At 50.1% G+C, this 20,903-nt stretch overlaps 13 protein-coding genes across 13 annotated transcripts; 9 read left to right on the forward strand and 4 right to left on the reverse strand.

Annotated features, from left to right (window-relative positions):
- Nucleotides 1-499: 499 nt before the first annotated feature.
- Nucleotides 500-1,461, reverse strand: N7484_000662 (SUR7/PalI family protein; the record flags this gene model as incomplete). The annotated part of the gene is made up of 4 exons (XM_057111083.1): nt 500-773; nt 829-1,011; nt 1,079-1,376; nt 1,449-1,461. 4 exons carry the CDS (start codon nt 1,459-1,461, stop codon nt 500-502), a joined length of 768 nt encoding a protein of 255 aa, XP_056978309.1.
- A 586-nt stretch (nt 1,462-2,047) lies between these two features.
- N7484_000663 (uncharacterized protein) lies at nt 2,048-3,246 on the forward strand (the record flags this gene model as incomplete). Its single annotated transcript, XM_057111084.1, has 4 exons — nt 2,048-2,113; nt 2,251-2,436; nt 2,508-2,810; nt 2,866-3,246. The coding sequence occupies 4 exons, from the start codon at nt 2,048-2,050 to the stop codon at nt 3,244-3,246; spliced, it is 936 nt and encodes a 311-aa protein (XP_056978310.1).
- A 539-nt stretch (nt 3,247-3,785) lies between these two features.
- On the forward strand, nt 3,786-6,089 carry N7484_000664 (tRNA methyltransferase RSM22; the record flags this gene model as incomplete). Its single annotated transcript, XM_057111085.1, has 1 exon — nt 3,786-6,089. One exon carries the CDS (start codon nt 3,786-3,788, stop codon nt 6,087-6,089), a length of 2,304 nt encoding a protein of 767 aa, XP_056978311.1.
- Nucleotides 6,090-7,430: 1,341 nt separating this feature from the next.
- N7484_000665 (DASH complex subunit SPC19) lies at nt 7,431-8,015 on the reverse strand (the record flags this gene model as incomplete). Its single annotated transcript, XM_057111086.1, has 2 exons — nt 7,431-7,826; nt 7,884-8,015. 2 exons carry the CDS (start codon nt 8,013-8,015, stop codon nt 7,431-7,433), a joined length of 528 nt encoding a protein of 175 aa, XP_056978312.1.
- Nucleotides 8,016-8,201: 186 nt separating this feature from the next.
- N7484_000666 (F1F0 ATP synthase subunit i) lies at nt 8,202-8,803 on the forward strand. The gene is made up of 4 exons (XM_057111087.1): nt 8,202-8,285; nt 8,362-8,391; nt 8,522-8,572; nt 8,718-8,803. Exons 1-4 carry the CDS (start codon nt 8,249-8,251, stop codon nt 8,771-8,773), a joined length of 174 nt encoding a protein of 57 aa, XP_056978313.1. The 5' UTR covers nt 8,202-8,248; the 3' UTR covers nt 8,774-8,803.
- A 629-nt stretch (nt 8,804-9,432) lies between these two features.
- Nucleotides 9,433-9,939, forward strand: N7484_000667 (mitochondrial 37S ribosomal protein uS14m; the record flags this gene model as incomplete). Its single annotated transcript, XM_057111088.1, has 3 exons — nt 9,433-9,554; nt 9,654-9,825; nt 9,877-9,939. The coding sequence occupies 3 exons, from the start codon at nt 9,433-9,435 to the stop codon at nt 9,937-9,939; spliced, it is 357 nt and encodes a 118-aa protein (XP_056978314.1).
- Nucleotides 9,940-10,294: 355 nt separating this feature from the next.
- On the forward strand, nt 10,295-11,818 carry N7484_000668 (uncharacterized protein; the record flags this gene model as incomplete). Its single annotated transcript, XM_057111089.1, has 3 exons — nt 10,295-10,532; nt 10,586-11,134; nt 11,184-11,818. The coding sequence occupies 3 exons, from the start codon at nt 10,295-10,297 to the stop codon at nt 11,816-11,818; spliced, it is 1,422 nt and encodes a 473-aa protein (XP_056978315.1).
- Nucleotides 11,819-12,553: 735 nt separating this feature from the next.
- Nucleotides 12,554-12,874, forward strand: N7484_000669 (uncharacterized protein; the record flags this gene model as incomplete). The annotated part of the gene is made up of 1 exon (XM_057111090.1): nt 12,554-12,874. The coding sequence occupies one exon, from the start codon at nt 12,554-12,556 to the stop codon at nt 12,872-12,874; it is 321 nt and encodes a 106-aa protein (XP_056978316.1).
- A 328-nt stretch (nt 12,875-13,202) lies between these two features.
- On the forward strand, nt 13,203-14,766 carry N7484_000670 (allantoinase alX; the record flags this gene model as incomplete). Its single annotated transcript, XM_057111091.1, has 2 exons — nt 13,203-13,697; nt 13,750-14,766. 2 exons carry the CDS (start codon nt 13,203-13,205, stop codon nt 14,764-14,766), a joined length of 1,512 nt encoding a protein of 503 aa, XP_056978317.1.
- A 287-nt stretch (nt 14,767-15,053) lies between these two features.
- Nucleotides 15,054-15,991, reverse strand: N7484_000671 (TMEM199/VMA12 family protein; the record flags this gene model as incomplete). Its single annotated transcript, XM_057111092.1, has 2 exons — nt 15,054-15,653; nt 15,725-15,991. The coding sequence occupies 2 exons, from the start codon at nt 15,989-15,991 to the stop codon at nt 15,054-15,056; spliced, it is 867 nt and encodes a 288-aa protein (XP_056978318.1).
- Nucleotides 15,992-16,125: 134 nt separating this feature from the next.
- Nucleotides 16,126-16,947, forward strand: N7484_000672 (tubulin-binding prefolding complex subunit PAC10; the record flags this gene model as incomplete). Its single annotated transcript, XM_057111093.1, has 4 exons — nt 16,126-16,148; nt 16,262-16,502; nt 16,560-16,793; nt 16,843-16,947. 4 exons carry the CDS (start codon nt 16,126-16,128, stop codon nt 16,945-16,947), a joined length of 603 nt encoding a protein of 200 aa, XP_056978319.1.
- Nucleotides 16,948-17,592: 645 nt separating this feature from the next.
- N7484_000673 (uncharacterized protein) lies at nt 17,593-18,406 on the forward strand (the record flags this gene model as incomplete). Its single annotated transcript, XM_057111094.1, has 2 exons — nt 17,593-18,025; nt 18,123-18,406. The coding sequence occupies 2 exons, from the start codon at nt 17,593-17,595 to the stop codon at nt 18,404-18,406; spliced, it is 717 nt and encodes a 238-aa protein (XP_056978320.1).
- A 21-nt stretch (nt 18,407-18,427) lies between these two features.
- On the reverse strand, nt 18,428-20,816 carry N7484_000674 (putative C6 transcription factor; the record flags this gene model as incomplete). Its single annotated transcript, XM_057111095.1, has 4 exons — nt 18,428-19,508; nt 19,556-19,932; nt 19,983-20,547; nt 20,596-20,816. 4 exons carry the CDS (start codon nt 20,814-20,816, stop codon nt 18,428-18,430), a joined length of 2,244 nt encoding a protein of 747 aa, XP_056978321.1.
- Between the last annotated feature and the right edge of the window lie 87 nt (nt 20,817-20,903).

Genomic DNA, 20,903 nt, shown 5'->3' on the forward strand with positions numbered 1-20,903 from the left:
TACTTTCCGTCCAGGTATAGGTGAATGATTCTTTGCTGTGATGAAATTTTAGAGCATATTATATTACAGCCAATCAAAATAGAGGCATTTAAGATACACATCAACTCAAATTCCAGAACAAGAATAGTTGAACCATGAACTCGTCAACAATTCATTGGACCGAAAATGACATAAAGGGAAACATAGATTGCAATCAATTAAGGTGTAAATGTAACGATCGTGAGTGGTTCGTGCCGCATCAAGAGAGTGGATTAGTTGTACATCAGAGAGAAACAAGAAATCATTTCAAACATAAACCAACGAGGCTAAAGCAAGTTGAGAGAGATACACACCAACGCGATGCATCTCCCAGAGAGTATCAACGCAGAAGGGAAATCGTGTACGGGTTGAATTAGCATGTTTCAAGAGGTCAACGTTGAGAGAATTGAGAAGTCAACGTGAGTGGTGTTGGTCATGGCAAGACCATATATTTTCCAGCTTGTAGTCCGGCAAAATGCGTTTACGCGTAGTTGGTAGTAGGTGGGATGTCCTCCCCCCTCTTCTCGCTGCGGACGCTGTTGGAACGGTTGGAGGAGAAGAAACCACGGCGACGCTCTTTGCGTCCACTGTAACCACTACCGTCTTTGCGGCCAACTGCACCACCGAGGCAGTAGCATAGGCAAGAAAGGAATAGGCATGCGCTGGCAGTCCACATGAAGGCGAAAGCCTTGACGCCCAGCTTGGAGACCTGGCCATTGCTCGAGAAGGCGTGGCGACCCTGGACAAAGACAGCACTGTGATAATTAGCATACATCCAAGTATAATAATTCAGAAGGTGGAGAAACATACGTCATCAAACAAGTTGTGATGACCTGGAAAGTCAGAGCAAGCCACGCGACGAAACCCGAGATGTAGCTGCCAATGCGAGTGCACATAGCCAGAAGGCCAGTGAAGAGCGAAACGACAGCGAAGAAGAGTCCAATGATGATGAAGGGGAACATGAACCGGGAAGTCAAGTAGTAGTGCTTGGATCTAAAAACCATGTCAGAAATAAGTTTGACTCGATGTATGGCCTCTGCGCCAAATTCAATTCACATACCCGATGAACTGATGAGGCACATTATCGGTAGTGCCGAAGTTGCTGGATCCTGGCGGGTCGAATGGGAAGTCGGGGTGCGAGCTACCACAGTCGTTCCGGCCACTATCCGTCACGCTGCATACGTTCCAGAAGGTCCAGCGCGAGGTGGTTGGAGCCCCTGGAATGTTGCTTGTATCCGCCTGAAGGAAGTAGATCTGGTTCAGCGGGTTCGAGTTACGAGCACCGCCTAGCAGTGTGAGGAAGATGAGCAGGATGGAGCTGGCCATGAAAAACAGGCCCAAGAAGCCCAACGCGGCTCCTATAGCTCATTAGTATCCAATTGTCTCTGTATAGATCGGATATGGGTAGATAGGGACTGATGAACACTTACTGCTGATAGGCATGGTGTATAGTATCGCTGTATTGGGTCGTTGAGGTATATTCAAAAAAGGATTTTCTTTCCCGTCGCGATGGAAGGGAGGTGAGGTATCACAGCTCGGTTTGGCTGCCCGATGTTATGTGTAGGGAATGCGCGCAGGTCGAGGCCGAAGTTGAGGGAATGAGGAGACCTTTTTTTTTCTGGTGAAAAGGAAAAGGACAAGATGAAAAAGAGCTCCAGGAAAAGGAACGCTGATCTCAGAGCCGGGCCCATCCGGAATCCCCTCTTGTACGGTGTGAGCATCATCGCACTCATAGATTGAACGAGGATCATAACGTCATGCTTGCACCTGATTTGCTGTGCTGCTTTAGGGCTAGCGTCCACTCTATATTACACTAGCTGTATGGGGTAACGCGCTAGTCCATATACAGTCTAGCGTTGGCGGTCCATGACGAAGTGACGAACAGCAGCGACAGACTTAAACCAGCAACAACGTTGCAGCTCCCTGAGTTGTTCCCCTCAGTGACGTGGATCAACTCAAAATTCATTTCTGCCTGGACTTTTCCTCCTTACCGAAAGTTTAGACCGGGCCCAATTTTTGTGGCCACATCATGGCAACTTGGGCATACCCCCCGCTGCCCCCCGATCAAGTTACTCGGGAGGCCGACAATGCGCTGGTACGTCAACTCCCGATCCTTACGGAGTGATGCAACTCGGTGGACCTAGTCCCTGGTGGATGCGCAAAAATAAGATCGCCCCAATGATCGTATCAGTGTGGATCTGATGCCAACACATGTCTCTTCTTTTTGCCTAGGCCCGTGAACTCGAGTGGCTCCTACAATCACTCCAGGAATCCCTCGTGTCCCTCAAGGAAGGGCTTCAAGAGTGCGCAGCTCTAATTGCACCAAAGGAGCCGGGCTCTACCCTGGTTCTCTCGTCACTACGCTCAGAAAATGTCAAAGGCTTCGTGACGCGCCTCGGCACGCAGGTGGTCAAAGGGGTATGTGCCGACCGTATCCATTTATTTTCTATTCGCTCGGAATAAATTGCTCACTTACTGTTGGCTGCCAGGATATTCAGCTTCGTCTACCCTCGTTACCTCCTCCACGTGGCAGCCCAAGTACCCGATTGACTCTATCACAATCCCCCGAAGCTCCTAGCTTGATTCTGCAGCAGCTCGTGTCGGTGCGAAACCTGGTCAACCAGAGTTTGGACATTGTCGATGTGAGCACATATACGGGTAATCCCCTCGATGCGACATTCATCTTCAGCCAGCTGCATCTCTTGCATGAGACCATCAGCGAGGCACGACAGATGCTGAAGGGGGAGGGGGACGTGCGAGGCAACTGGTGGGACACCAGTGCTAGCGATAATGTAAGTCTCACTTATCCAACCTAAAAGCTTTCCTGTTAATAGGCTTTACCCCTAGATGTTTGATCCGCCGCCGCCGCCATATGTCTCATTTCACCTTTCCATTGCAGACTCCGCGCTTGTTCTTCTTCTGCGCACCTTGGAGAGCACTACTATTGCACAAACTCCGTCCGCTTTTGCCACAGACATCTCCTTGACAGGATTCTCCCTGCGGGACCGGATATTCGGGAGCCATAAACGTGCGCATGACGAGGCTGGCGATGTCTTCATGTGGCAGGGCGAAGAGGTGCGTGTCAAAGAAAAGATCCGGGTGGAAAGCCAAGATCCCAGTTTAATGGCTGTTATGGCCAAATTGACGGCCTTGGAGCACGAAGTTATGCGATGGGTGACCGCATTGCGAGTGCTTATGGGAAATGAAGATACAGAGAGCGACGTATAGAACTCATAGATACCCTATTGCATGACTTCGAGTCGTGCAAGCCTATCATATATAGAAAGGCTCAAAGTTACGTTCCATACATTTCGCAATACTAGACCCAAAAAGAATCCGTATTAGCTGCATAGACAAAGCAATGGGCTTATTAAAATCACGAAAACCTGCTCTTGGCTTTATCTCATGGACCCATATCATGATTAGAGTGGATCTCCATGGGACGCTGGACCAGCCAATCAGCGACTCGCAGTTTGTGATGGCTCGGCATCAATTTTCTGGAGCTGCGCCCGTTTCTCAACTTTTTTCTTTCTACTTCCTCTGCCAACCCGTGTGTTCACCTGGCTTGGAAGATGTTATCCAGGCAATCAACATCAAGTACCGGCAGCTCTCATGCGAGGTATTTGTTGCGGGCTTCTCGCCCTACCGCGCGACAGTCCCGCGGAGCTGCGGGCTTGATTGCGCGCCAGCAACCAGACCTTCAACAATCACGATCCTCCTCAATTACTACGAACTCACGACCATGCAGGAAGTATCTTCCGAAGGTTATGGCGCCACAATGGGCCTCTTCACAGCGACACTCCTCCACCGCGGCGTCCGTGGAGCCCCCGGCACCCGACTCTGCAGAACTAAGCACGGTCGACAAGATCAATGTACTCATTGAGCGCATCGCTGAAAACGAGGAAAACATGGTGCAAATAATGGATGAATTGGATTTGTTGGCGGAATCGGAAGACGCCGATGATCTCCTGGCCGAATTTATGAGCAACCGGGACCTTCACACAACGGAATCTTGGGTGAACTTGGTTCGACAGCAATTCGGAGACACTATTCCAGAAGGCGTCCTGGAAGCAAAGGAGATGAAGCTTTATACAAGTCTCTATGGAGAACCGATCGTGCAAGAGTTCCTCGAGGAAACCATCGCGGAGGAAGAAGAAGGGGAATCTGATCAGTTGTTCCGCGAGGATGCAGAAGGAAACTGGGAGGAGGTCGAATACAAAGAGACTGCAGAATCTGAGGATGATTTGCCGGTGGTCTATGACATGGAAATTGGACCTGAAGAAAGGGAGACAATCGCCATGCAGCGGACACGAGAAGTGGCCGAGCAGCTGGGCGGCGAGATCATGCTAGAGCAGTTTGAGAATGAGGCCGTTCCAGACTCTGCTCCAAGAGCTCACCCTTTGACCCAGATGGGCCAATCTCAAACTGACCCCTCTACGATTCATCCACCGAAAGATTCGCTTACTGGACCCATCTCCGTCATCTTGTCGGAGGTCTCCAACAGACATGTCGCTGAGACTGCACATCGTCTGTTTGGCGGACCAGGCTTGCCTCATTCCACCACAACTCCGCCTCCACGCGCACAGCTGCCTCAGCTTCCAATCCCGATCCATGCATCTCAACACTACATGGCAAATATGGAGGCTAATGCCTACCTCGCAGTCCTTTACCCGGGAATTTATGCGTCTGCACTCAGTGTTCTGGTTGAAATAAGAAAACGCCTTGGCACAGACTGGCTTCGCAACCTCATTAGTCAAGAAGGCGGACCGAATGTCCTTGATGCTAGCGGTGGTGGTGCTGGCATATTGGCCTGGAGAGATGTCCTTCGGGCGGAATATGAGACCATGGTTCCCGATCAACCCAGAGAAGCGCCGGTTCCCTATGGCCGATCGACCGTTGTGACAGGCTCCGACGCGCTCCGTCTACGTGCAAGTGCAATCCTCGAGAACACAACTTTCCTTCCTCGTTTACCGGACTATCTCCACGTACGTGAGAAGCCCACAATCGATGATTCACGTGAGGCTCCCAAGCGCAAGCAGTTTGATGTGATCATCGCGCCTCATTCTCTTCTTGGCTTCGAAGAAGAATATGAGCGTAAGGAGTATGTGGAGAAGCTTTGGGCTCTCCTCAACCCCGAAGGAGGTATTCTTATTCTTCTAGAGAAGGGACGTCAAAAGGGCTTCGAGGCCATTGCCGGTGCTCGGGAGATGCTGCTTAAGCGTCATATCTCCAGTCCTGACTCAACAGAATATAACAACTCCATCGAGTCCCCCAATGAGAATGAACCAGTGACTAAGGGGACCGGCATGATCATTGCCCCTTGCACTAATCACTCAACCTGCCCCATGCACAACCCTGCAGGCCCATCAAAAGGCCGCAAGGACTATTGCCACTTTGAGCAGCGGTACATCCGACCCCCATTCCTGCAGCGCATCATGGGGGCCAAGGACCGTAACCACGAAGACGTCAAGTTCAGCTACCTTGCTGTGCAGCGCGGTGTGGATATGCGACAGGAACTTGGTATCCAGCAGAATGCTGAAGCAACAGACGCCGCTTTTGAAGGGTTCGAGGATGCCGAGGATCTATCTAAGATTCACCCGCTCTCTCTCCCTCGTGCTGTCTACCCTCCTCTCAAACGCCGCGGTCATGTCATTTTCGATTTATGTACACCAGCCGGCAAGATCGAGCGCTGGACTGTCCCGCGTTCTTACAGTCGACAGGCTTATCGCGACGCTCGCAAGTCTAGCTGGGGTGACCTCTGGGCATTAGGCGCCAAGACCCGTATCCCACGCAATCTGAACTTGGGTGACAAGCATGGCGAAGGCAAGAAAGAACGTCTCGCTCGACGGGCTGCAGACAGGGCAGCTCGCGAGGAGGAAGAATTGGAAGAGAATGAGCGTGACGAGGAAGATGAAGACGATGAGCTTGATGAGGCGCGAAGCCGTCCGGATCTGCCTGAGCCGATTCCGCGGAAGAAAGGCGAGACTATCCCTAGCTGGAAGAAGCACAACGATAAGAAGAAGATGAGACAGGCATTAAAGAGACAGGTTGATGCTGAGAATACTCCCTAAGTTGGTCTCATGGCAATCTAAGATCTCCAGCCTAGCATTGATTGAATGGCGCATCTGATTTTGGGGGTTTGGACCATACTGTATTACTATTTAACCGAAACAGCATTTCAGGATTATGGGGATTGGGATCGGATCTTGTATTATAGTATCATCTTCACACAACTATGTAAAACTGTAAATACAGTCTCTTCGCTCTGGATATGGATCGATGTTTTGATACTACTACAATATTTCAAACTTACTTTCAAGGTTCCGGACTGTTGATCAGGTTTAGCAACTGTTTCTGATGTTATCTATAGCTAGTGGAGGTCTTCCCCCAGTGCTAATGATGCTGGGACTAGTTCAATCCTCCGCCAATTCAAATGTTCAAGTACTGAATTTTGACATGCCAGCATACATGGATCCCACTTAGGTGCTCGTTCACATGATCAGCAAAGCGATCTAAGCCACGCAGGATTTCGCTCATCACCCGTGAAAGTAAAACATCCAGTAGTACCTGCAATAAGAATTTTCGGAGCAATCTAGAGACCGTTACTAGCTGCGCGGTAGTTAGCATGTGGACCATTTTTCTTGGGATGCTGTGATCTCGGTTATTGCAAATTGAGGGGGAGTAAGGTCTTGATGTAGCTCGCGCAAAGCCTGGAGAGAGAGATTGGACATAGGAATAGAGGATTGTTGTCTGGCCTTATGTATAGCTAATTTAGAGAGTGAAAGAAAACCATCAATGGTATTCAAATGAAAGGCCTATGCCTTGAACAAAGCAAGGAATCATTCTCTTGAATTAAATTGAGTGATGGATATAGTCACAAAGGCACAAAGACATTTCTTTATCGAGTTCCATTGAAGGCTTTTCTGACACAACAATGACTTGGTTACCGTGAAATCATAACACATAAAATTATTTTGAGGTGCCCCAAATTTCAGCAAGCCTCTCATAGGTTCCTCCCTGCTTGAGATTTTGCCAAAGGAATCCAATGGTGAATGTCTTGCCATTGATCCACCGTGCCTCCATGTCTGGAAAGTGAGGGCTATGCACCATATTGACATTAGAATAAATCTAGGGTTTGCTCGATGGATGGTAGGAGTGAGCCCATGCCTTGTTCACCAGGATCTGATGTGCTTCTGACATTCTCCAGTGTCGTGCCAACTCAGCGCGGGTGAGTTGGCCAACTGTAGTCGAGGCGTGGCGCGGTAGTGTAAAGCTAACGCTCCATACCTACTGATGCTTCATTGGCAACGCATCGGGTGTTGCCATCTCAACTAATAGCCGCTTGACTGATAGGCAGTCAAGTCAATCCAGCATCGACTCATAAAATTTGATCATCGTGCCAGAGTTCAGGTTCACTGGGCAGCCATACTCTTCCTCAGCTGCCTCTGTCGTTGGGTACTCTGCAACTCTAATCGGTCGACAACATACTTGAGTCGCTCCTTTTTCTGGACCAGCCGCCTTAGCTCGGCCGCCTTGGATGCCGCATTTCCTGTCGAGCTTGCCATTCGACCCCGCATCGCCGCGCTGCTCTGGGACGTGGCTCGAGTTGCAGAAGTACGGTTCTCCGGGTTCGAGGAGAGACGTCCTTCTTGGAGGTCACACTTGGCTTTCAGGCCTTGCTCGCGGCGAGCTAGCTTCTCGACGTGGTTTGAGGCGAGGGAGAGGAGGTGGGCGATGCTGGGTGTGATTTCATCTAGAAGAGATTGCTGCGCTTCTCGCAGAGTTGGCTCTGGCAGGAGCTCAAAGTGCTATATTGAGAAAATTAATTAGAGTTGCGCTAGCTTGGTGGTGGGTTAAGTACATACTCGTGTTGTTTGAAGGACTTTGCACAAGCGGGGGAAATCGTTGACACCTTCGTCCAGGATGGTGATGGAGTTGTCCAAAAGCTGTAGTGAAGATTGGAGGGATGACACAGAGGAGGCCAATGAAGACGCCATGTCGACGAAAGGAACGAGGAGTCTTTGAGGAGCTTCGGTAGAGTTGTTCAGTTGAGGGGAGATGCAAATGTTATATCAAGTAAACAAGTCGGGACCGATCGGGTAAAGCGGCCACGCCAAGCCTAAAGCGGCAAGGCGTGTCGGACCGGGCAAACTCCAACTTCACATCTCCTCTTCCTCCTGCATCACAACCCCCGCGAACTCCGATTCCTTATCTTCGCACCATCTACACCATGTCTCTCCTCGGAAAGAAGTTCCCCGGCGCTCTCGGTATGCCATTCTGAATTTGAAGACTCGTCGCCGAGTTTCCGCAGCGGGCGCTCAAGACTAACGCATTGCCTCACAGCCAAGCCTATGACCCCCTTCTTCGCTGCCGGTACGCTCTATCAAATCCCTTAATCCACTCTGGTCGTTCGAAAACAAAACGCTCTCCGATCCCACTTTCCAATCGCGGTCCCGACCGAGCCCCCGCCACGGAATTGTGTTCTAACAGGTCTCCTTTCCAGGTCTCATTGTGCTCTACGGTGTCAACTCTCTGCAGAACGCTCTCTCCAACAGTGAGTTCCCCAGCGTTTCGTGAAACTTCAGATCAGTTCGACTTGTACCGACATGGCCCCGTAATGGATTTCGTGCGGCGCGCCGCCCGATCCCTGGTCGATATACCACATCTAGAACACCCGACTAACCATCGACTCTTTCTAGCTGCCGAGTTCAAGAACGACCCCCGCAACCCCAACGCCGGCAAACCTGCCCACTAAATTAGCTCTGGACGATGAGCTGTGAAGCCACCGGGCGTGGTGTGAAGCAGGAGCGGGTCGAGCAGTTGGCCGCGGAGGTGTGAACGAAACGCTGTTGGTCTTCGGTTTCGACCCGCAAATTTGTGTTTCTGTTCGCGGGCAGTTTGCCCTCTGTCCAAGCATATAGAATATACCCTACAGGGTGACTTGGATCAATTCACAAACTGTACCACTACTGATTGCGATTCTTGTTTGTCTGCTGCCGCCGAAATGGTTGCTCGATATTCTCCATATATGAAGAATCCAGTTGCCTCAATCTGTAGTTCTAGACCGGGCCATTCGGAGGTAATAGGCTCTCTAAGGTGACCTCGAGTCGTTGTAGCCGTACAGTAGGTCCACACGGTGACTAGTGCACTCTAAACCAGGACAGTGCACACCCATCATTCAGGTATTACTGTAGCAATATATACACTCTTAATGGATTATTTGACAACACAAAATGATCAGCTCTAGATTCGTGGTTTCATACTGAGTCTGATACGGAGTACAAGTTCACCATTTGGTGGGAATCTCGGGGTCCACGCTAAACCCAATTGGGAGTTTTCGCCAACTCCGCCTGGAAAGAACATCGCGACTTTCTTTCTCCCCCAGCTCCTCCACCATTGCTCAAAACACACATCATGTCGAAGCCAGCTGCCTCCCTATTCCACCCCAAGAGGCTCAACCTCTCTGGGTTTGTCAACACCCGCCTGATCCGTGACAACAACAAGCGCATGGCCTTCGAGCAGACCGAGCCCGAACGGTAAGAAACTCTGTCCGGAGGCCTATACCTACAGCCACGAGAAAAATGGCTGGAAGTCCAATTGCTAAGACTTCAATCTGACATTTTCTTGGATAATAGCCAAGCGCTCCGTTACATGATCCGCAACACCTCACTCCCCGGCCGTACCCGTGCCCAGGCTCAGCTCCAGTTGTCGCAGATGCACGCCTATACCCGGCCGACACAGATTAAGAACCGTTGTGTGGCATCTGGTACTGCTCGCAGTGTGTTCCGGGCCTTCAGAATCAACCGGGTGAGTTGTTCTTATGATTTTAGTGAAGTGCTAGTCTGACTGTTTCTGTAGTACCAATTCCGTATGCAGGCTCTTTCTGGTGAGCTTCCTGGTGTGAAGAAGGCCAGTTGGTAATGGGGATGTATTATTACTGGATTCAAATGAACGTTCTGGGCTTTGGCGGCGTTTTCTGTCTTCAATTGAAGCTTGTATAGTATGCATATACCATATCATTTTGCATTCTCTCTATCCACCCTCACTATTCACCATGTCCTTACTACATTTGCCTTCACCATTCACATCAAGGCGCTTCTCTCCGTAAGCCCATTGTGCAGCTCGACACGTACTTGACTTTTTCGTTATTAAAAGGCAAAACGACATTTGCTTTCTCTTTCATCTCTGACAATCGATCATCTCCTCTTCCATCTACACACACCTCTGACCTTGTTCTCTACAACTCACCTCATCTCATCACAGATCGTCGATCAAAATGTACGTCTGGCAGAACAAAGATCTGCCTGCGGACCCCGACTTCCCTGCGGATCTCAAGGGACTGGGGTGTGTATCTCCAATGACTCCTAGTTATCATCACAACTCACAAACGCATCCCAGATTCCACATCAACGACAATGACCAGATTCGGCAGATCGCCAACCCAGAAGAAGGTTACAAATACAAGGTCAACCGCAACGACCGTTTCAACGTCAGGTTCCGCGAATCCCTCAATGGTGAATATCTATAGATCTCCAATTTGATCAAGGCTAGCTGATAAGAATCCCAGACTGTATCCGGAAAACCATCGTCGATCGCCTGAAGAATGCTGGCTTGGAAATCCTCCGTCTCCCCCTTGGCAGAGATGAACTTGAAAGTCACGTCCCAATCCTCACAACGCCGAATCTTGCCCAAAAGTCCCGCATCCTTGTTGTCGTCGGCGAACCTGTCCAAGACCTCGGTGTGTGGGCTTACCGGTCCATTCACGAGGGCATTAACTTTGGGTCAGCAATTGATTTCACCAAAGCTGTGCTCGGTGACGACAAGAAAAAGGACTTTGGCCTCGTTATTGCCAACACTGGACAGTTGACTTGGCACTGTGCTTCGCAGCGTGCTATAAGCCAGCAGACCTGGCTTGCAACTCCTCGTCCATATGCGAACTGGGGCCAGGCCACCATGAGCTGGCGGAATAAGATCCCCAGTAACGGTGATTGGCAAGAGCATGTCCAGTATGTCTTCGAGAAGGTCTTGTGGCCAGCTGTGGGAAAGGACACTCGCATCGATATCATCGGCATGTCTGAGGGTGGTCTGGGAGCTATCAGATACCTGCAGAAAGACTGTGAGTATCTCTTTCCTAAAATATAGTACCTATCCACTAAACTTTACAGGGCACGTCTGGAAACCTTATATCTCCGGCATCTGTCTCGGAGACCCACAGCAGACAACTAGTACTGACATCGACATGGGAACTTTTACGGATCCCTCGTCTTTTACTTCATTCCTGGCCTCACGGTGCCGCGCATATCTCCTTTCCTCTACTCCTCTCGGGAGTCGTATGGCTGGCTACCGGCTGTATGGCTGTAACTGCTACTCCTCAGGCGAAGGTCTGAACATCGAGTGCATTATTCCTGCCTCATGGAGAGACATGCTTAAGTGGCTTGATATGCTAGCCAAGAATCCGGACTATTCGGAGCATGTCATGCTGCGTGCTGAAGATATGGATGAGGAGATGTGCCGTGCGTTGGATGAACAGGTGGAGAGTGGAAAAGAGGCCAAAAAGGACGCTGGCAAGAACAGAGACGAAGAAGGCAAGGCCGCGAATATCCAGTGTCAGCAGGAACTGAAGGCTGCTGCGGAGGCGATGCAAAACGAAGTTGTCAATCTCGGGGAGTACGAACTGAAGGTTACGGATAAAGCGCCCGAATCTGACAGTATCAAGTCAGACAGCATCGAGAAGGAGGACCCTGTGGTCGAGATCACCCAAATTGTAGATGAGCTGAAGGTTACTGGTCCAGCGGTCTGAGTCTGGTGCGATGCTGCATTTTTTCCAGTGGCCCACAGAATGATAATCTCCATGACCTCTTTTTTGAATCTTGTTACAGGCGCTTTATTACCAGATCAGAGAAGTACTGCCAAAGCAAGTGAACATGATCTTGAAGTAGTTTAAATTTTCCATCGCTAGACAAGTGAATATAGGCCATCCGCAGTTTTTATGCTTGCAAGCCCAATAGTTAGTTGACTGAATATGGAATGGTGTTTTCACCAGAGTCCTGTCGGTATATCTGTAAAATTAGTCAATTCCCTTGCGAATTAATCATCTCTGAGCGCCGTTGCTTTGTGAAAGGTTGCGTGGCCTACAGTTGGCGGGAAATGGCGCCATGACATCTGATCTTGATTCAGTCACACTTAACCCCGCAATCTTCCCCTTTCCTCTTCCTTCTTCTTTCATCATTTTCAAATGATCTCCATTCTCGCCGATCAAATGAAATCACGGAATTCTCTGCATTCTGAAGCATTCTGGAATCGCCAGTGGGGGTTTACTCGATGAAAATGCAGCCCCTCTTTTATCGGAATCCGCCGCAAAAGCCCAAGGGGACCGAGAGCACAGTCACAGGCTCAGCGCTTTCGGCGAAAGGACAGGTCCAGACCGGAAATGGGATATTTCGAGGTTTTGATCGAGTAAAAGAAATGCAGCGGAGCAAGTCGGAGACAGTTTTGATCGAGTAACGGCTGATAAAGTCGGTTTTCCGATAAGGCGATGCCCGAGCCCTTCGGAGGTGCCCGATGGCCCTTTATCGGCTATGATCCATCGCTGATTCGCTCATCCATTGTTCGCCTTCATTCAGAATTTTATGTTCATGTGAACCGTGGTTCATGTCAACCCGCGCAATATGGCGATAACCGTCTGGGATCTTCAACAGGGGTAAAGTGTCATCCCCAGAGGACCCCTCATTTGGCCTGCCAGGGTGAATGTGAGGGTATTCGCCAGGATCTTGAGGCCGCAAATCCTGCATCTGTTGGGACAGCGCTGACTGGTCCGCCCGCAGGGCCGATTAGCCATGCATTTACTATCGAGTAATGGCTTCATGTACCGGGTGGGACTCCCCAGGTGGGTATTGCCTTCTACCCGCTTGAATTTTCCCTGTGGGTCGGATCCCGCAAAGTCTTTACAGTGTAGGGGTGGCCCTGGTATTTATATCTCCGCCATGCCCTTATCTTTGGACTTTCTTCTTCTCGCGAGATAAGACCGTTTTTGCTTTTGGGCCCCTCTATCATATCATCTCTCATTATCCGATCGTTCCTATTGGTCCCCTTATCTACTCGGCCTTCCTTTATATACTTTCCCCCCACCTTAATCTATTTCCGCCACTACCAACTGAAAGTCTGGGGATATTTGAAAAGCAAACATGGCGACTAACATTCCCTCTATTGCCGTGGTGGCTTCATCGCGCGCCGTCATCTCCGGTCGTTTGACCTCTGCGACTATCGTCATCTCTCAAACGACGGGCAAGATTACCGCCGTCTTCGATTCCGTGATTCCTGCATCGGAATTCCCCGAAGGCACTCCTTACACCGACTACTCGCCTTATGTGCTGTTGCCCGGACTGGTCGATGCTCATGTTCACCTGAACGAGCCTGGCCGTACTGAATGGGAGGGTTTCTACACCGGTACTCAGGCTGCGGCCTTCGGTGGTGTGACTACTGTTATTGACATGCCTTTGAATGCTATCCCTCCTACTACTACCGTGGCGGGCTTGAAGGAGAAGCTTAAGGCTGCCCAGGGTAAGTGCTGGGTTGATGTCGGTTTCTATGGTGGTATTATTCCCGGAAATGCTGGTGAACTCCAGGGTCTCGTGAACGAGGGTGTCCGTGGTTTCAAGGGTTTCCTGATCGACAGTGGTGTAAGTGATCATATCTTGCTCGCTGTGTCGCAATACCTAACCATTCCAATAGGTGGACGAGTTCCCTGCTGTGACCCAAGAAGATATCAAGAAAGCAATGATTGAGCTGGCAGATGCACCCACAACGCTCATGTTCCACGCTGAGATGGTCCCACCCATCACCAAGTCCGTCGGTGATGAGGTCCAATCTTCCGATCCTCCAGCTGCCCCAGCTGGCCCCCTGGAGGCTTACTCAACTTTCTTGGCCTCCCGTCCTTCCGAGTTTGAGACTTGCGCCGTTGAGAGTATTCTGTCTTTGGCCCACCTTGCCCCTAATCTTCAATTGCACATTGTTCACCTTTCTGCCATGGAAGCGATTCCCATTCTGCGGGAAGCTCGTGCTCGTGGTGTGAAGATCACCGCTGAGACCTGCTTTCACTACCTCTCACTGGCCGCCGAGGAGGTGCGTGACGGTGACACTCGCCACAAATGCTGCCCCCCTATCCGCTCCCAACTGAACCAGGATGGTCTTTGGGACGAGCTTGAGAAGCATGCCGGTGACGGTGTCATCAAGACTGTCGTGTCAGACCACTCTCCCTGCACTCCTGATCTGAAGCAGCTTCCCTCCCACGTCCCCGGCGCCATCGAGGGCAAGGAAGAGAAGGGCGACTTCTTCTCCGCATGGGGTGGTATCTCCTCCGTTGGTCTGGGTCTGCCCATTCTCTGGACAGAGCTTAGTCGCCGCAAGGGTCTGACTCCCTCTCCTGATGACGTGAACACCAGAAACGCATTGCAAGACGTCGTTCGCCTTTGCTGCGCCAACACCGCCGCTCAAGTCGGTCTGGAGACTCGCAAGGGTGACCTGCGTCCTGGCTTTGACGCTGACATCTGTGTCTTCGATGACTCTGCTGAGTGGACAGTCGAGCCTAGCACAATGCTCTTCCGTAACAAGTGCTCTCCCTACCAGGGCCGCACTTTGCGCGGTATGGTCCGCGAGACCTGGCTCCGTGGCGAGCGTATCTTCAGCCGTGAGGATAACTTCGGCTCGAAGCTCCCCTCTGGAAAGCTGCTTCTTGAGAAGCGGGTTTGATACCCTTTTGTGTTTTTTTTTCCTTCCATTTTGCATTTCTTTTGTCTCCATTTGGGACAAGTTGACTTTTTGGCAGCCTCGGCCTTTCTTTTCCCATGCATCTCGGCCTCGGTCTCGCGCTGTGACGAGCACTAATGATGAACAGCATCCATACCCGTTAGAGTAATGACAGCGCGTTGTAGCTTTATAGAATACGAATGAAAAGTATTTCTGATTCAATCCACGACTGAAGGGTATAAATTACATATCGTACAGTTAAACGAAGATTCGATACAATGCCCATTGGATCATTCCTGATGATCTTGCTCTTTCTCCCATTTCTCCCTCATCCTCCTCCTGACACCCCCATTAACCCCCTTGCCCCAAATTTCCTCCTTCTCCCCTTCACCGACAAGGACTCCCTTATTACTCTCCTCAACAGGCCCAATCACAACCTTTTTCTCTTTCAACTTCCTCTCCTTATTCCTAGCCTCAACAACCTTCCCAAGATAAACGGCATACAGAACCGACTCTGCAATGGCAACAGATAGCGCCGCAAAGAACGAAAGAAGAACCCGTACAGCCTCAGATGCACCAACAGCATCTCGAGCCTCCCCATCTCGAGCTGGACCTATCATCGCCGAGAATATCGAGGCCAGGATACGTGGCATGCCAAAGCTGGTTAGACCCCAATATACAGCGAACCCGGTGATAAGCGTTGAGAGGAAGATGTTCAGGACCAGTGACGGGGTGAGTGTGTCTTCGCTGTATGGGGTTCCATCGGGGTTCGTGGCGTGTGGATCTGCGTGGTCTGCATTTGGGGTGTAGGTTGGGTTTAAAAGGCGTTCATAGGCTTGTCTTTCGGCTAGGGCCTGGAGGCGGGCTTTTGAAGCGAGATATTCGGGACTCTGGGTCATTCAGTGTTAGTAGATGTTTAATGGGTCTTGAGCCGGTGAGGTGTTGATTGGGATGCACGTACAGGCTCCGGTTTCTTCGGCGGTGGTGGTACGTATACTTTTGTACCGCGCAGGAGGGCGCTGAGAATCGTAGGGCTCATTGATATCCTGCGCTCTGCGGTGTTGTATTCGGCGTCATTCTGGAGGTGTTTAGATAGGCGCAGGAGCTGGCTGTGTGCAATCGGTCCGTGAAGATCTAACGGGGAAGGAAGATCGAGTTCCTCACGACGAGGAATTGGAACGGCCTCCAGGGCCGCACGGATGCGCTCCGTCGCCATTAAGAGGACCATCGGAGTTGCGTGGTGGTGTTAGTCAAGTGTATGCGATGACGAGTAGCGGAGACACGAGCGGAAAGAAAGTCGCGGGCAGAAAGAGAATCAAGCTCTCCCCACTTTGCTGTCTTTGCACGTAACCACCTCCAGCCATGGCAGACTCCAAATCCAAGGCGTAAGTATAATGTTTTTCTCTCTGATTCTCTCCATTGAACTTTCAGTTCATCTTTCCCTTCCCAATGTTTTTCTGTGCGCTCCCGTCAAAATCTCCTAACCCCTCCATCGCAGCCCGGTCACAACACAAACCAACGCGCGGGGAATTCCCGTCGCTCCCTTCGTCGACAATGTGGCCGACTATGTCTCCTCGCGCGATGACGTCGAGCCAACCCTTCGCCGGTTCCAGGAGATGATCTCCAAGTACCAGTTCATGGAAGTGAACAGCCAGCGCCGCGGGCAGGGACTGCGCGATAAGATCCCGGATATCAAGAAGACATTGGAGATGGTGCAGTTCTTGAAGCTGCGCAAGGAGGTAGGATCGATCTGATCCCATGCTGTGCTATCTGGAGCTAATGTTGATTCGTTCTAGGCCAACCCCGACTCCGAACTCGAGACCAACTTCGAACTCAATGATACCCTCTACGCTCGTGCTTCTATCTCCCCCGCTGATACTGAGGAGGTGTACCTTTGGCTGGGTGCTAATGTCATGTTGGCGTACCCGCTTGAGGAGGCAGAGGCTATGTTGAAGGAGAAGCTTTCGGCGGCCGAGTCGAGTTTGGCTAATTGTGAAGAGGACCTGGAGTTCTTGCGCGAGCAGATTACGGTATGTTATCTAGGAGTTTGTAAGGGAGTATCCGACTGACTGTTTTTAGACGCTGGAGGTTGCTACGGCTCGTGTATACAACTGGGATGTGGTGCAACGGCGGAAAGAGAAGGGTGATGGGAAAGATGATACAGAGAAGTCTCGGCCTGGTTGATCTATGCTTCCTCGTATATCTATGCAATAAAATGACATCAATACCTCTCGCCTCTATGTGCGTGCTCGGACTTCAGGCTAGATTGTAGGAGACCTTCCAGTGGTACTGGTCGTCAATGGGGAGGGCTCTATCTCCCTGACTTTAAGCTGAGCCACGATTCAATCTACCTCTTCTGGTGTCATATGCTCCAGGTCTTTTCGATCTTCTCTCCTTCATTGTCGCGAGCCTCTCCTTCATTTCCGTGAACTAAACGTTCGTTCCTGTCCTTCCTGTGACAACAACCACCTGTACTCAAACGCGGTCCACTTCACCTCATTGAAAGGTACATGGTTTCAGCCCTGTGCTGGAGTTATACTGATTGATAGGTAACATGGAAGGCAACGTGAGAGTAATGTGGAACGAAGTGAATATAAATGCGATGAGGATCAAGTGTTGTGGTTCCTGATGAATGGTACATGAGTCTTAGACAAGTCCAACACACGTGCGCGTGCCCTTTGTCCCGATGGTTCAGGCGCACCATCTACGCTTATAAATCCACAGAAGCAAACCCTCCAAGGGACGCCTGACTGCAGATATAAACTATAAAAGCCACTGCGAACCCCAAGATCAATTCATCTCCAATCCTCAACCAATTCGTGGTCCAAAATGCCTCTCAAACACCGAATCCTAGCCCTAGTCTTCCACGACTTCGAAGCCCTAGACCTCTTCGGCGCTCTAGGAGCCATCGTCCCTCGCTCAGACTACTACACCTTGAAGCTAGTGAACGTTCACAACCTCCCCGCTCCTCATGGCCTCGAAAGCTCTTTGAAAAACGGAATCGGGACTCTCCCTAATCTATCTATTGCCGAGGTCCTCGCCAGCAGAGAACCATTCGATACCCTCTTCATACCTGGGGGCACGGGATTTCAACCACTGGTCTGGGACCCTATTTTGCTGGAGCAGATTGGGTTGTTGTCTGATCGGGCCCCGAATGTGTTTACGGTTTGTACGGGGTCTTTGATACTTGCTGCTACCGGGAGGTTGGATAGGAGGTCGTCTACGACTAATAAGAGGTTGTTTGATGAGATGACGCCTAAATGTAAGTCTTATCATCTTCTTCCACTCTCTTGTTTTCTCTCTGCTTCCCCCCTCGTATATAAGATATTCATGTGGGAATTGCTGAATGTGTATTCCAGGGCCAAAGGTAAAGTGGCAGAAACAGGCCCGCTGGGTACAGGATGGAAAATTCCTGATGTCGTCGGGCATTACGGCGGGTCTGGATGCAGCGTTGGCTTTTATGGCTATTACTTACGTTGCGCCTGAAAATCGAGAGGCACAAGGACAAGAAATTGATGTGACCGGGGAGAAGACTGTGATCCCGGGTTTTGATCATGGGAAGGCTCTGGAGTTTGCCCGTTCGATTTCGTGGCGGTTGGAGTATGAGTGGCATGAGGATCCTTCCAATGATCCCTTTGTTTGATGATCGCTGACACATGTATATTTATTGGACAACTGGTGATTGTAAATCGGGAGTAAAATCCAAAAACTGCCATAAATCGTAGTCAGTCTCATCGGAGAGCATGGGAAGGACATCCAAGTCACCAAAAATATCAGCTGGCGTATTTGAAAGAGACATAAAGGTGTTGGTAGAGCTGGCGAAGTCCGAATCATGCTCTGGGTAGGTTGACTTGTTGCCCTCCAGGTAAGTAGATAGAAGACGAATCACATGTGTTTTCTTGTCTTTGATGAGCTCCTTCGTTTCCCAATGCCTATCTTCAGGACTACTGACACCCTCGACAAAGTTCATCAAGGATTCTAAAACATAGATGTTTCGTGGTGTCAGAGTTTGGGATTTTCCGGGATCAGATCTCAGTTTCAGTATTTCAATGGCCTCGTTGATCTTGTCTTTGATCATTATCCGACTCAGATCACCCTCTAACCCATCTGGATTTTCAGACTTGGTGTAGAGCAGATTAATGAGAAGCGCAGCAGCAGCATTGAAAAGTTGAATGTCGTTTATCGACAAGGTGCCACAGACAGAGCACCGTGCCTGGATTTGGGTGCTGGTGCTAATGATATTCTGTGCGAGGATTTGACAAGTAGCACGACTTGTGCTAGACATTTTCCCCCGGTAAAGCCGAAGAAATAAACTCCAGAGTTGTTGCTGTAACATCCATTGCTGCACTGGTACCGCTGCCAAGGGACCTGTTGACGTGAGGCCAACTGTGCTTCCGGGTCTAAAGTGAGATGGTAGTGCAATCAGAAGCTTTTCGTATTTCTTGTTGAGCTCATTCATCAATTTAGTAGCCTCGGTCTTCTCCTGCGGTGCTTGAGACGAAGGATTGCGAAGGTCAACGGACTCTCGTACCAAACCAGCGATTTCGATGGCATATATCGTATAAGAGAGCATAGTGAATTCTGATCGAGGTCGTTCGGTAATGGATCCGTGATTCTCGGATTCCTCTGGGCGAAGGTCCTCGTCATTAATATGCAGGGGTTTGCGGGTGCTAAACTGCGACGGGTGGATAGTATAGTATCCCAGCACGTGTCCCCGGCACCAATCTCGCAGTACGAAGGCCCACCTTATATCTGTCAGTGATTGTTCACAGTGAAATGCAGTGTCACTCACCAGATGCGGATGCCGAGTTCTGTTCGTATGTGCGAAGGCATATCAACATCACCTGGAGAGGTCTTTAATGGATCCAGTTTCACGTCTCCCAACCGATGCAAGTGTAACTTCTGAGCACCCGAAATTGCAGTGACCAGAAGAGAGTCAAGCTCCAAACTATCATTTTGCCCATCTAGTAGAAGCATGAGGGCTGCTTGTAAGCTAGCCATCGAGGCACAAAATACTCCAATTCGCCCTCGCAGACAACGCAATGCAAGTGTTCTCCATGTCGACAAATAGAGACTTGAGGACCGAAGAACCTCTACACGCTCGCTCATACCTGTGGAGGACCAACCGAGGATATTTGGTTTGGGATGAAAAGCGAGACCGAGCACAAGCTGTCATGAATCAGTATGAATCACCTGTAGAGGAGATTGACATCACACACCGCCATGAGAAAGCAAGCCAGACTTTCCATTGAGAAAGAACTGGCTACGATGTTTAAATCGAACGATGCAGAGTGAATACTTTCACAAATTCTGCCAGCATGCTTCAGGAATGTGGGCGTGTGAAAGATATTACCCAAAGGGCCCTGACAGCGAGTGACAAAAATCCCATAGAGATGATGAGCCATTTCCGAGTCCGGGAATGCATTAGTGATCTCTTCTATCAACGAAAATCTTTCATTTTGCATCCCAGACTCTGCAGTCTCCCAGTAAAAGTTAGGGTAATCGGGAGCCGGTGTAGATGAGGTTGATCCAGAGGAAGACAACATATTGGTCCGAGATGAGCCCTCGACGAAATCCTCCAAAATCTGTGCAGTTTCGTCTGCAACTATCGCATCTGACATGGGGGATTTTGATCGAGTCCTGATACGAGTCAACAGTGTAAAATTGCCACCAGCTGGACCCATCATACTCTTCATGACTTGAGCCCATTCTCGCCCTTTTTGCTCTTGGATGACGCTCATCTTTAGTACACAGATGGCCAATATCACGTTTCGTGCATTCGATCTGATAAGAATCAGTGCCAGTCATAGTTCAGAGAGCGCCATCACAGACACATGGTTCTTTCCTGTCGCATTTGAGCTTTGATGCTCTGCACCGAGAGCAGGATTTGGTAAACTTGCGCACTCGAGACTCGGAACTTGCAGATTCCATAGAATCCACCATGATGTGAGAGTGGATGCCAAGGTGGATATGCTTGTGATCAAGTCAGATGGCAGTCTTGTAACTAAGTCAACTAGCCCGGGGCCAAAGAGTCGCTGAGTCATCAACCCCATTCTAGATTCCAACTCCCAAACACCCGTATAGGTGAGAGACCAAAATTTATGTGCGTCAAATGCGTTCTATATCAGAATTATCGCTGA

This window comes from Penicillium longicatenatum (assembly GCF_028827895.1).
Source record: "Penicillium longicatenatum strain IBT 33135 chromosome Unknown contig_11_segment0_segment0, whole genome shotgun sequence".
Taxonomy (NCBI): domain Eukaryota; kingdom Fungi; phylum Ascomycota; class Eurotiomycetes; order Eurotiales; family Aspergillaceae; genus Penicillium; species Penicillium longicatenatum.